This window comes from Phoca vitulina, unplaced genomic scaffold, assembly GCF_004348235.1.
Source record: "Phoca vitulina isolate PV1807 unplaced genomic scaffold, GSC_HSeal_1.0 scaffold79, whole genome shotgun sequence".
In the NCBI taxonomy this organism is placed as follows: Eukaryota; Metazoa; Chordata; class Mammalia; order Carnivora; family Phocidae; genus Phoca; species Phoca vitulina.
Window position 1 is genome coordinate 3,288,614 of NW_022589782.1, and position 14,380 is coordinate 3,302,993.

The following is a 14,380-nucleotide window of genomic DNA, read 5'->3' on the forward strand; positions in this document are numbered from 1 at the left end:
CATTCTTCCTCACCCACCATGTGCCCAACACCATGTCAGAGAAGGGGGACAAGCCCAGGGCAGGCTCCCCTGGTAGGACACACAGCCAGACTGTAAACATTATAGATTATTTAATGTCTAGGACGGAAAAATATAACCAACACATCAAATAATACTGGCACTCCATTTAAAGCCGTGATAAAAGTTTCCTTTTAAAATAAGTACATTCAAGTAAAACGGGGTTGATTGGAAGAAAATTTAAGCACTAGATTTTATGTCATTGAATCTAAAATGCCATTATTAACTGTAAGATTCATTGTTATTTTATGAAGTGCTAGCAAAGAAAAAATGCTTGCAGTAAACCGCGGCCCAATACGTTTGCATCATCAATCCCAAATCAGAGATGTAAAACTGTGCAGGAAGAAAGGGTCTCAGACATTGACACGCTTTGGCAAATACCCGCAGAGGTCGGGCAGGCGCAGAGTTCGGGAAATGGTGGAGGGCGCGGCACCGGCTGTCCTGCTGCCGTGTTCTCTTCAGGACCGGGTGCCTGTCTGGGGACCAGGGGGTCGGGGCGCGGCGGGGTTGGGGTCCCTGCAGCACAGGCCCAGAAGGAGCCAGGCATCTGTGAGTGCTCGTTCCGCATGCACAAAGCGCAGAGCGCCCCTGGGCACCGTCCGTCCGCTGCCCGGTGCCATCTGTGCACACTGCCAGGCGTGCACACACGTGCGCACACGCGGGTTCCGGGAGCCCACGCTGCAGACGCTGTTAGCCACGCACGGAGGAAGGATTGCCAGGATTGGCGGTCCCGAGCGACCTTGGAGTCCCTCCTCATCGAGACAGTGAGTCTTCCCGTGCTTCCTCAGATAAGTGCAGGAAAGGGTTTGTAGAATCTCTAGAAACTCCGTGGCGGGCACCTCTGGGCCTGGCGTCCAGGCCGGCTCCCCTGGTCTTGTAAAAAGCACTTGCTGTCGAAGCAAGACCATGGCCATCGTCCCTGACTGGTGGTGGGCCACGGCGGCCCTGCTTCTTCACCCCCCGCGCTCCGTGGTCCCGACGTCCAGGAGTCCTGCTGGCTTGCCAGGCGTCTGTCCCCACGGCCTCACCGCACCTTCCAGGGACATAATCCTGCATGCGGTTTCCCTGGTGCGGTCGGGGGTGTGGTCCCGTGACCACGGGAACCGTGGCATCATTCACACAACGCAGTGAGACACTCCGGTGCCTCATGCGCAGCTGACACGCGGCTTCCTTGGTGCTCCCTGTAAGCACGGCCCCACGTGCATGTCCGCGATCGTAGGTGGGATGACGCAGCTCTCTACAGACCAGGCCCGTGCGAAGCACCTACGCACACTCGTCCGCGTCCTCACAGGCTGCGCGGTGTGGGGGCCGCTTTTACTCACGTCTCACAAGAAATGGGGCTTCGAGCCCTTGAGACGGCCGCCCGGGGCTGCAGGTGGGGAATGCGGACGCGCGTGGGGTTTGAACCTGGGCAGGCTGATTCGAGAGCCACCGCGGTGGGAAACATCTGGAGCACTTGCGTTTCTGCAAGTAAACACGCCAGGAACGCCATGGAGAGAAGCATGTGGAGCGGTCATTGAAGCGTTTCATGGCCACCTGTTCTTCCCGTTCCCCCTGGAGTGACAACAGGTGGGGTCACTCGGTGACACCATTTCGCCTCTCGCCCGTCACCGGCATCATCTCTTCTGTCTGTCGGGAGGGCTGGTTCTGCCCACCTGGATCTTCCTGGCTTCGGCAGTGAGCGTGATACGCTTTGAAATCAGGGCAGGAGAAAGTGCTTTTGCTCAGCACCTTATGCATTTCTCCAGACTCTCAGGGCGCACAGCTTCCTCAGGTCCCCTGCCGCTTAGAGCAAACCGTCCAGACCCCCAAACTTGGACCGTGTTGGTGGCTTGGGCGCATCCCAGACTCACTGATTCCTGCTCATCGTCGCGCGGCTGATCCAGGCCTGGGGCTGGTGACGGGAAACATTGAAGCTGCCGCTGAGCTCCAGGCTCTCCGCGAGTCAGAGGGTCCTTCGTTTCAACTGCAGACCTCATCCCGAAGCAGCATTGTCCCCGCTCCAGCCGGGGGTGAGGCCGGCCATGGGTCCCCCATGTCCTTCCCACATCCTCCCGCTTCTCTGGCCACCAGCACATAGCCTCTTCCTGAGGAGCAGACTCACCAGCCCTGCCCTGGTTGACCCTGTGACCTTCTGGGGGTGTCCCTGCTCACCTCTAACATCAGTGTCACTTTGCAGGATCCCACCGTGTGCCTGCCTGGTCTGACGGCATCTGCCAGAGCCCCTGGCTTGGCCCGACAGAGGACACTAGTCCTGACCCCTTCCAGCCCCGAAGAGAACACAGGCCAGGAAAGGGCAGAAGCTCGGAGCAGGAGAGACTTGCCGTGGACTCTCTCTGCATGTAGGCCCTTTGGGGCGTTTTGACCTGGGGCTGGCGAGGGGAACTTTCAGTTGCACGTAGGACGGTGTGTGCTGTTATATAGTGAAGGGACCAGACGCTCAGGGATGAGGCCATGGGGGCTGAACAGAAGGCAGTGATGGACAAACGCAGCGCATCGTCCTGTGCCTTGCTGAGGTGTGACTGCCCAGCATTTCCGGCGGGCTCGTCCAGCCCTCGCTGTCCCACCTCCACACCCAGATCCGTCTCTCGAGGGGTGGGCGGGATGGGGGGGCTCCTCTTGTGGCTCCAAGAAGTCTTCGTTGTGTCCCCTCCCCTAGGGCAGCGGCCGGCCAACCTGCTCAGTGTGCAAACCTCTAGAGTGGGGGTCTCTTAGAGAAACCCAACCCCTGCCCCCTTCACGTTGGCTCCAGATTTCCAACAGGGAATCATGAAAGTAGCAAGTGGGTCTCTGAACGATTTCCAGTTCTTCCTGATGCCTCAGAGAACCTCTACGTTTCCCAGAGATGGAGTTACAAATGTAGTGAAAACATCAGTCATCTTTCCTGGGGGGCTAGCATCATGTGAACTCTGCAGTAATGCCGGCCGGCCCTCTTGTGAGGATTGCCGAAGACATGACATGTGTGCTTATACACATGTGCGTGGTCAAGCTGGGGAGAAGCTGTAAAACGGTGATGTCGCCCGGTAGTGATTCTGCTAGCCCTGGGCGGCGCCTGGGTTACACGCGGGCAGACTCCGGGCCGGCCAGCCGCTCATCGGCCCAGGCCAAGGGAGCAGAGAGCCCGGCAGCCTCCCCCTGCCAGCAGGCCCCGGGGTCACTCCATCGAGAAGACGGGCCTGGCTCATCCCTCACCTCCCTGGGCCAGTCCCCTGGTCACGGTGGAGAGAACCAAGCCACGCGGAGCCTGAGCCACATTCTGGGGGAACGGATTTTACTTTTATGTTTTTTTAAATGTTTTAAACGGTAGTATTTTATGTGATTGCACCCCAGGGCTTTGTAGTGCAGGGCACGGTTTAAAAATTGACTAAATAAATAAGATTCTGACATAGTTGAGATGCAGGGGAGGTCGGACTAGCTCTACCTCCTAGTGGGATGGAATTCACAAAATCTGTACATGGGTTTGTTTCTGCTCTGGGGAAAAGGAAGGCATTTTTTAATTAAAAAAAAGAGGGTTGCTATCCAGAATAACTTTATATTGAAGAAGACCCCATCTGTTTGCTGATGATGGTCTTTGTGCATGCAAACCGTCATCCTGAAACCCCTTTCTTGAGCCATGCGAGGTGAGGGCACAACATCTTCAAACTTATTTAACCAGAGAGCCCCAGTTCTGTCCTGGAAAATGCTGCATTTGTATAATTTTCACCATGCGTCTTCCCCCCAAATGTTAAATCTTAGTTTTCTCCTTCCATGTAATACAACCAACCACACGTTCACTTCGTTTATGTAAGCGAACTGTTGTCTGTCCTCATAGTTCTCCGAATCGGGGCATCGATATTTGCAGTGATGGTCTTTCTTTGTCCTGCTTCAGGGTCCAAGGATCACGTTCTCATGAGTGGTTTGGGGGCCTTTAGGCCACAGGTTGGGCAACCCAGTCGGGCTGGAGACCCCTCTAGGGGGAAGCCCATCTTGTAGCTGAAATGAAATCTCCTGCATCTTCTTCCCTGTTCTCTTCTCTGGAGTCGGGAAGCTCCAGGTCACCTACGCAAGCGACACAGAGCCTGGTGCAGCTCAGAGCCCGCGGGAGGGGGGCCTGACCCGGGCGCGGGAGGACGGGGGGGCCTCCCCGCACGAGGCAGGACGCGTGGGCCACCTCCCGGCGTCGCACCGTGAGGCTGGCTCTTCCCTTTGCCAGCACCACGTATCAGACTCGAACACTCATTACACTTATCTGTGTTGAAAATTGCCTATTACCACCACTTAAACTCCTCCCAATTGTAAGAAATACTTCCTTAGCGAGCCGGGGACTTCATCGCTGTCGTCACGGCGAAGTAGGTGATGCCATGGCTCTTCTGACCCCGGCCCCCTCCCGGCCTTTGCTCTCGGTGGTTGCAGGGGTGAGCAAGGTGGTGACGGTGGACGTGAAGGGGAACGGGCAGCGCTGGCTGAAGGTGCGCGATCTCACCAAGGGAGTCACCTACTTCTTCCGCGTGCAGGCGCGGACCATTGCCTACGGGCCCGAGCTGCAAGCCAATGTCACGGCCGGGCCAGCCGAGGGTAAGTGGAGCTCCGCCAAGGGCCCCGTGCCCGGGGCCGTGCCAGTCAGGGGCCCGTCCCCGCCGCAGGCCAAGCGGCTGTGGCCCACCCAGAGCGGGCAGAAACGCAGAAGCCTTCTGGCAGCATGGGTGTCTGCAAAAGCACGTGCTAGCACCAACTTCCCCGGACGGGCTTGTTAAACAGAGATGAGCAAGTTCTTAGGTGTTAAACATGTAACGTTTGGGGCTGTTTTCTGGAAAAGCTTAGGAGAAAACAAGTGAGTTTTTTAAAGGTTTATTTATTTATTTTTGTGGGGGGCAGAGGGAGAGCGAGAGAGAAACCCAAGCAGACTCACCATTGAGCGTGGAGCCCGACTTAGGGCTCGACCTCACGACTCTGAGATCATGACCTGAGCCGAAAACAAGAGTCAGCTGCCCAACAATTGTGCTACCCAGATTCCCCCCACAAGTGCAGTTTTTGAAATAAGGTACACAAGAAATTTTGAAGTGCTCACATCATGCCGAGGAGCCCTGTAGCTTCCCACTTAAACTATTTTGGCATTTTTTTTTAAATCCTTGGCAAGGTGAGAGTGGCAGAATCCAGGTTCCCAGAGGGCCCACTGCGTGCCAGGCGCAGTCCTGGGCCCGTTGCCTGGCTCATCTCTGTTCACGTCTGGCCAACCCATGAGGCCAGTGTAGCCTTCCCACGTCTGGGATGAGCAGAGTGTGACCGGGCAAGGCTAAGCCACCTGCCTGGAGGAGTAGACTGAGCCTGGGCAGGGCTGGCCCCACCTGTGGGATGAGGAGCCTCCCGAGTGCCAGTCTCTACCCGCCCCTGTCTCTTTTATCCCACAGGCTCCCCGGGGTCCCCCAGAGATGTCTTGGTCACCAAATCCGCCTCTGAACTGACCCTGCAGTGGATCGAGGGAAACGCGGGCAGGACGCCCACCACCGGCTACGTCATCGAGGCCAGGCCCTCAGGTAAGGGGCGGGGCTGCAGCACCTGCCAAGCCGAGAGTCTGAGAGTCAGAGCCCTCAGCCTCCTCTCAGCCTTTCCCTAACGATACAGAGATGAGGGCAACTCGATGAAACGTTATGTGCGTCTCTCCCTCTCCTTCGTCACCTTGCGGGCCTAGATTCTCCATGTTTCACCACAGTATGCATCCCTAGGGGTGTGGTCATTGTCATCCTCAGAAACAAGTACATGCAAACTTAGGGACACTTGCAGATACTTCCAACTCATCAGTAGGATCCAAGAGTGTTTCTAGAGGCTCATTTTGGGCTCTTCATCTTTGCACCCAGACAGAGTCCTGCTCCTTTCTGATCACGATGAAGATTCTTGTTCACAGTGAGGCCCACACATCATCCCATCTTTAGGCTCCTGAGAATGAGGTCTGAGGTCCATTCTCTACCCTGTCTGTCCTAAGAGGGTTTTCGCTCCCTTCCTCCCATTCAACGGTAATAACTAAGCATGGGCCTTATTGGAAAATCTAGTTCTGCAATGAGCCGGCTATTACTCCTGGGAGCTAGGGGGTGTCACGAAATGCAGAGAATACTGCGCACGTCCTCCGTGACCTTCAGAGGGTGGCACATCTAATCGTGACTATCTGAGCATGAAAATCCACGGTGTGCGGGGCTGCCTGCCCGAAAGCCCACCACCAGAGCCTGCCCACGGCGCTGGGCATCACCGTAGTTGGACAGTTCAGGAGCCGCTGGGCCGAGAGGAAGGCCCGCCGTGTCATACTCGTCACTGAGTCAGACAGACTGCCCACCAAACTGCTTTTGAGAGATCACTAGTTACAAGCACCTCCTAGTAACTCCTAAGTAGACAATCTGGTGCCTGAGACAAAACAGCATCCGTTAAAGGTGATATGAAAAGTTCTTTGGCTCAAGCATTAGCACGTTCAGCGCGTCAGCCCGAGGGGTCCTAGGAGCTTGTGGTTGAGCAAGGCACTCAGTCCGTTCTGGAAGCGGGGCTCACAAATCGGTACGGGCCTTCTGCGGCCACTGGGTCCCTGCCCCGTCCCTCTGAAATCAGGCGGCCCCGAGAGCACACAGCAGGCTGTCTGCTGAGGACATCGATTCCCCAGCACTTTCCGAGACTGCAGGAGCTTTGAATACGGGCCCGGTGAGATCTGGGCCCAGCCAAGGGCCGCGGAGGCCGCACTGACCCCAAGGAAGCAACTCGACGCTTTTCTCCCCAAATCTAGGGAGAGCATTCATTGCAAAGCTTGCTTTGTGCGCTTTCAGGCCCAGCAAGGGGCTCCTGAGAGACTCTGGGAGATCCCTGGACATCACTGACTCCTAACTGAAATTCAGCATTTCCTTCCCTCATAAACACAGGTGTGTTTGTTTACTGTGACTGCGGTAACCATGGACCCCACACTGGGCAGCTTCACCCACGTGCGTGTCCTGCCTCCGCCCGGAGGCTGGGCGTCCAAGGGCAGGGCGTGGCAGGGTGGGTCCTCTGAGGTGTGAGGGAGGGTCTGTGCGGGCCTGTCTCCCTCTCTCCCGAGTGGTTTGCCCTCAGTCTTGGGCGTTCCTTGGCTTGTGGAGGCGTCACCCCCATCCCTGCCTCTCCCTGTGCCCAAATGCCTCCTTTTTATGAGGACACCAGTCATACTGGGTTAGGGCCTCCCCTCAAGACCTCGTCTTGACTAACTACATCCGCAAAGACCCTATTTCCAAATAAGGTCACACGCTGAGACATGGCGGATCAGACCTTGAATGCGTGAATTTTGAGGGGACACAATTCAACCCCCCACGGTAGGTAAGAGACCACGTACGTAGCTGCAGAACCTGTGGAGTTGCGAGCAACAGAAATCACTCTGCTTCCCATCCATCCCGGCCGCGTGGGGCCTCCCAACAGGGCTGCCCTTGTCGTCCGAATGCTGCGTGGGCCTTGTCACCCAGTGTGGCCCTGGCATCGCGGTGCTCCCTGAAACCCAAGTCTGTGCACCCCGTCTTCCAGAGAACCACGTAGGCCAACACGTAACCCAACGAAAACCACGTGTGACCCACACGGACCACAGACCTGGGAGACGGGGCTGCCGGGAATCTCCAGTCACCTCTAGGTTCCTGCAGGCTTTAGGGCAGAACTGCCTTCCCCTCACATTTTATGCATCTAAAGCCATCCCGAGAAGGTGTCCCTTCGAGTCAGCAGATTGCCAAAGGGGGCTGTGGCCCCAAGGAAAGGTAAGAGGCCTTGCGCTAGAGGACACGCACACACAGAGGACCCCTGCCAACTCCTCTCCTTCTGCCGAGGGCTTGCTCCCGACTAGTGTTAAGACCCGCCCCCCTGATGCGTGGCTGTGAGGACCGCAGTGGGGTCCCTGGGGTGACGGGAACGCTCCGTGTCAGCGACACTTCCCGGCTGCCATGCTCTGCTACTGTTTTGCAAGATGATCCCGTTGGCGGACACCAGTTAAAGGACACTCGGTTTCTCTCTGCATCATTTCCCATAACTGCATGCGGTTCTATTTACAATTACCTCAAAATCAAAAGCTCAGCTTAAGATTTAAAAAAAATATATATACATGTATCCCACGGATGGCATCCTGATCAATCAAGTGCAACAGCGCATCTTTGGAAGGAGCATCTTCGTGTCAGAGATCAGCCGTGGGGAATGGACCACGTCAGCGGCCACACACGGGTGTGTGGGCTCGGAATCCTAGCAGTGGAGAGCACATTCCGGCACTTTCTGAGCAAAGAGAAAGTATTGATTCTTGGGCTTCTCATTGGGTCATCAGAATCGCATCCATCCACCGTAAGGAAGGAAGCAGGTGGCCTGTTGGAAGAAGGGCAGCTTTGGGGAGTCCGGACGACGGTGTGAGGATGAGCTACCTGGGACACCGGCCCAGGTCTCGCACCGCGCCCCGAGGGCCTCGGCTGGCCGGATGCCTCCTGAGATCAGCAGGACCCCGAGCTCCGCCAGTTGGTGCCGCAAAGAGGAAACCGGCCCCCGGGGACTAAGACGTGACAGGATGCTGACCTGCAAGACGCTGTTTTATTCAATGAGCGATGATTTGCCTCCGCTCTGTTCTGAGACCGTGGTCCCCTTTCAGATCGTGGAGCAAACCAGAGCGGCCGCGGGGCTCGCCGTCTCCCCGCAGAAGGGTGCCTCCTCCCTCCCGTGACGCAGGCCCGCAGCAACTCAGAGGCAAATGAAATGCTTTTATGGATTGTCAATATTTAAACACCTTGCTGGTGCCTTAGGGCTTTGGATCTCAGCTGTCATCTATTACAGGCCTCATTACACAAAACATTAAACGCTCTATCTTATTTTCTCCACCAAAGCTCTCTGGCAAGACTTTCTCCAGACAGGCGAGTATTTTGAAGGGAGCGGGGGTCTGGGAGATGGGCCCAGGTTTTCATGAGGAGGCCCTATTTTTGGCGGAGTCCATCTGGCACCCGCGGGTCCCTTGCCACAGGGTGTCTGGGGAGCCTGAGCCACTTTGCACTAGGTGGCCCCCAGAGCCCCCTGCGTCTGCTCGGCCTGCCGTCTTCCCACCCAGCCAAATCTCCATCTTGCACCCGGGAGGCAGGCAGCTCGTCAGCTTGGTGGCTGGTGCCACGAGGTGGCCAGTGGGCTGGGGCAGGTGGGGGCAGGTGGGGACAGGTGGCAATGCAACCCCTTCCTCTTCTGCATCCTCACCGTAACCCCTTGCAAATTCTGCGGGATCGCCCCATTGCTGCCCTGACGTGCAGACAACCCAGCAGCAGCTATGAGATTAGCATCTCGGGCTGGAACACAGACTCTTTATTCCTGGGAAGGACGGTCAGTGGGCGCGGACCCAAGAGCAGCCTCGCCAAAGATGCATGTCTCTGGTTGTGCGTACGTTTCCTCCGAGTCAGTGTCGCCAAGTTCCCTGGAAGGCAGTGGGCTTATGCAGATGATTTATTTACACAAATTATCCCAAGGCATTTTATTGTGTAGATCACGAAACCGAATTTACATATTTACACAATACACTGGAATGGCATAAAGGAACCATAAATGTATTTTCCTCTCCGAAGCAGCCATGAAATTCATATTTAGGACGTACCCGGTGCAGGCGGCCTTTTTCACAAACAGTGTCGTTAGCCCAGAGCTGAGAGCTAGTCAGCTGGAGGACAGGGCCCAGTCCCCGGCCCTGATCGCGAGCCCCCCCAAACCCGCGTCCGCGTCTCCCAGCTCCCTCCCCGCTCATTCTGTTCATTTTTGGTCTTCGGCCCTGGGACTTTTCGGTTGAACAAAGAAGAAAATCAGCCTTTTTCCAAAGGTTTAAAATCCGTGGAAATCCCCAAGTCGGCAAATGCGGCAGGCGGGCCGCTGCTGCAGGTCCGACCCTCCCGGGCCTGGCGACCCTCCTCACACCCGCCCACGCCGGCCGTCTTCGGGGCACGCACATCCTTTGCTTCTAGGCCTTCACCTCATCTGTCTCCTGCCTTCAGCCAGATTAGATAAAAGTTGATTTTTTTTTATCCTCAAAGGTGTTTAGCCTCGTGTTTGAGCCCCACGTGCTTCAGTTAGATTTCGGACTGAGACTGACCACCGCCGCAAAGAGAAAAGGCAGTGTTTAAGAAACAAACAGCTGACAGGCCTCCCTTCTCTCCGAGCTGCAAGCTGACAGTCACGTCGTTGGTTAGTGGAACCAGAAATCTGGGGCCCGTGAGTGACAGTTTCATTCAGCCTGGAGACCCTGTTTAATTGTCCGTGAAATCAAACTTTTGTGTCGGCCTGGCGTCTGTCTGAGTACCTGCGGCACGCAGCTCGGTTCCGGGCGTTGGAGGGATAAATTGAGCGACCCGCAGATGTGCCCGAGCCAGGCTCCATCTCAATTCGGAAGAGAGGTGTTCATGTTTCCAGGTTTATTAGGACATGGTCTGGGAGCGATGTGCCTCCTACCGCCGGGTGGGGGAGAGGCGAGGGCTGTAAGATGGGAACTGACGCGTTCTGTCGGCTGTGGGCAGGTCCGCTCTGAGGCCGTGAAGCCTATTTAGGTGGGAAAACAGTTCTTTCTTTTTTTTTTTTTTAAAAAGATTTTATTTATTTATTTGACAGAGAGACACAGCGAGAGAGGGAACACAAGCAGGGGGAGTGGGAGAGGGAGAAGCAGGCTTCCCGCCGAGCAGGGAGCCCGATGCGGGGCTTGATCCCAGGACCCTGGCATCATGACCTGAGCAGAAGGCAGACGCTTAATGACTGAGCCACCCAGATGCCCCAAAAGGGTTCTTTTTTCAAGGACCTTTACTATCAGCCTCTTCCCCGTGTTTAGGGCAGAGAGAAGGCAGGGAAGACAAAGCAAAGAGCTCACATTCTTTAAAGAAACACCCAACTGCTGAGGAGCCAGACTGTGTGTGGCTTCTCATCACCTCCCCTGAGGCCGGTGGGACTTGGGGTGTGTGATCACTGGGATCCCTTTAGGAACATGTGCAAAGTTCATCTCTCAGCAGTAGCCCACCGGCTTGCCTTGCAGGGGGAAGCGAGAGTCCAGGCAGGTGTACCCTCAAGCGTCCAGGAATGGGGACGGGGGGGCAGGCCCCACACACAGATGTGATTTGGGCTCACTCCCCACCCTGGACCCTCCCTCCCACAGACATCAGGAGGTGGCCAGCCTGAAGGCCAACCAGGACATTCAAAGCTGTGGGGCCAGCAAGGGACTTTGCACTGGGCATCCGGCAGTCAGGGATGCGGCTTTGGAAGACATTTCGACTCTTCTCTTCCAGCCCGTCCTAGATTTCCCAGGAGGGTGATGTAGGAGCTCCCCGAATGGGGATGGGAAGCCTGGCTGGGGTTCTCTGAGCCTCCCGGCGGGGGGCGAGCCTCACCTGGGGTCTGAGGGCTGGCTGAGTCGGATCCCCAGAGCAGCCCGTAGAACATGCAAAGGCTTGCGTGCCTCCCACGTGTTGATTGAGATGGGAATCTGGCGCTGGGGATTATCCCAGTGCGTGGAAAATCAGTTGCACAAACCTCATTATAGCTAATAGTTCTGTAATGTTATTTTCCCCCTAATTTGGAGAGATACTTTTCTCCATCATTGATTTATTGAGATATTTAGCAGCATAATACAAATGAGAAAAGCAATCCGCGGTGGAGACAGAGTGGACGCTTCAACAGCTGACCGGCTTTTCTTACCCACTCAGGACCACGATGGAAATGTTAGTGTAGACAGATCGCCCAGTGAATGACAAGCGACATCTAAAATGCCAAGTGCACTAATTTTGGCAAGGAAAAATTAGCAAAACAAAAACGAAAACATTTTCTTCTGTTAGCTCAGAAGGAAATTCTCTTGCTATGACTCTCTCTCCCCCAACATTTTTCAGTGTAAACGGATCACTAAATAAATTGTTCTGTGTTGAGATTCTATATCAATATTTAAAAAAAAAATTTTTTTTAATTCACACAATTCCTGGAGCTATGACAGAGCACTTAAAATAAAATGTGGCCTTTAGGTGACGGCAGAGGAAGAGGAAATACTTTTTTTTCTTTGGTAGCAGGAAAGCATTACAGAAACATTAATGCAAAAGACACTCAGAGAACCTACTCCAGAAGAGTTCAGACCCACTCAGAACAGTCTGAGAATACCTCTCATGCTTAGTCCCTTAATTACAATGGTTTAAGCAACATTTATTTTAAAAGAGTCTATATTTTTTTTTAGTCTCTTTTACATCATAAAATTATCTACCCTTTTATTTTTTTTAAGATTTTATTTATTTGAGAGAGAGAGAGATGGGAGAGGGGTAGAGGGAGGGAGAGAGAGAATCTCAAGCAGACTCTGCACAGCACAGAGCCCGCCGAGGGGCTTGATATCATGACCCTGACATCATGACCTGAGCCGAAATCAAGAGTCGGATGCTCAACTGACTAAGCCATCCAGGCGCCCCTTGTCAGCCTTCTTAGAGGAAAAACACTGCACAATTGAGTCAACATTTAAAGCTCTTAGAATAGTGACTTGCTCATAGTAAGTGCTAAATAAAATGGTGGTGGTGGGTATTTACTAGAAGCCTGCTTGTGCTAGGCCCTGCAAAGGGCTATGGAGATACATGGATAGATGGATGGATGGGGTAGATTATGGACAGATGGATAGAAGGAAGGAAGGAAGGGTAAGTGGGTGGATGGATGGATGGGGAGATGGATAGATGGAAGGAAGGAAGGAAGGAAGGAAGAGGAGATGGATGGACAGGGAGATGGATGGATGATGGATGGATGGGGAGATGGATGGAAGGAAGGAAGGAAGGAAAGGGAGATGGATGGATGGGGAGATGGGTGGATAGGGAGATGAAAGGAAGGAAGGAAGGGGAGGTGGATGGATGGGGAGGTGGATGGATGGGTGGATGGGGAGATGGATGGAAGGAAAGGAAGGAAGGAAGGAAGGGGAGATGGATGGATGGGGCGATGGGTGGATAGGGAGATGGAAGGAAGGAAAGGAGGGAGGGAGGGAGGGGAGATGGATGGATGGGAAGATGGGTCACATCAATAGATATTTATTGAACTCTTGAAAACTCGAGGGCCCAGTGATGTGGACAGGTAAATGCGAAGGAGTGCTCAGAAAGTCCATTGGTGGAAGCAAGCATCTCTTGCTGGAGTGCAGGAGTGAGGTCAAGAGGAGTCTGAAAGGGAGGAATGACCTCATTGATCTGCCTCCACCCCCTACCCTTAGACTATGAATTGCTCATCTGAACAGAAATCTCACCTGATTCCCCAATGGGTGGAACAGGGCCCAAGCAAAAAGTGAGCACTTCAGTATCTGTGGAATGAGTGTGTGGATGGGTGGGAGGCAGTGGAGGGGAGAACGGGGCCACGGGGTCTCCCGAGGCACAGGGAGTGGCTTGTGCAGAGAAAATGCACTCTCTGTGCCCGTTATTCCCCGATCATTCTTGTGCAAAACTCCGAATGAACATCTTAGACAGCAATCATTCCGTGTGCAAACCTCAATCTGTTAGGGCCGGAGGGGGGAGACTTGAAGATATAGTTTGCCATTTTGACATTACTAGTGGTAATGGGTACCTTGGTGAGAAATGAGTGTAACTGTGACTGTTTAGAAATAAATAATCGTTGTGCTCTTTTTCTGCATGTGCAGAGATTCGTACCTTTAAAATCTCATTCACATCCGCTCCTTCATTAACCTGTGGCTGTAAGGACTTAATCGGTGCAAACTCTAAATCCTATGCAAATACAGACTTATACACTAGCAATTTCCTTTCTGTGTACTGTTGGGCTAATCCACTTGAGTATATCTGGTGTTCCGAGGTGCGTGATAAGGTTGGTGCCAGATAACCCTCGGCTCCCCAGAAACCTGTCCGTGCGTGTGCATGCATATTCACACATGCCTGTCCTCTCCCGATCTCCTGCTCTTTTTAAAAGATCACCTACCTGTGCCTGTAAAAGAAATTATAATTCATGATGGATCAGTACTTCAAATGAACATTTTGGGCACTGAGCCCACTTTTTTCCAAAGCACCTCCTTCGAGATCGGGCTTATACGTACTCGTGCCGTGCACTGTCTCCTCTGTGTACAGCACTTATAAGCACTTTATAAATAGCACCTTGTTTAACCCTCGAAACGGATCTGTGATTTAGATATCTTTGTCATCGCCATCCTGCAGTTGAGGCCGAGAGGTTGGGTACGTTTCCTTGGCCCTGTTGGTGGACGCCTCAGAATCAGACCTATTGGCTTCTGTCTCTCTTCATCTCAACTTCCTGGCTTTAATTTCAACCTTATGAATGTTTTCCTACATGTCAGGGTTTAGATAAATTCGATATATATGTTTATCGTGGCAAAAAATACACAAGATAAAATTCACCGTCG

At 53.9% G+C, this 14,380-nt stretch overlaps 1 protein-coding gene across 1 annotated transcript in view; it reads left to right on the plus strand.

Annotated features, from left to right (window-relative positions):
• Window positions 1–14,380, plus strand: part of SDK1 (sidekick cell adhesion molecule 1) — an 860,571-nt gene that overhangs the window by 819,355 nt on the left and 26,836 nt on the right. The window contains exons 41-42 of the mRNA XM_032394092.1: window positions 4,450–4,611; window positions 5,445–5,570. Of these exons, the coding sequence (XP_032249983.1) occupies window positions 4,450–4,611; window positions 5,445–5,570 (288 nt within the window). The remainder of the gene's footprint in view (window positions 1–4,449; window positions 4,612–5,444; window positions 5,571–14,380) is intronic.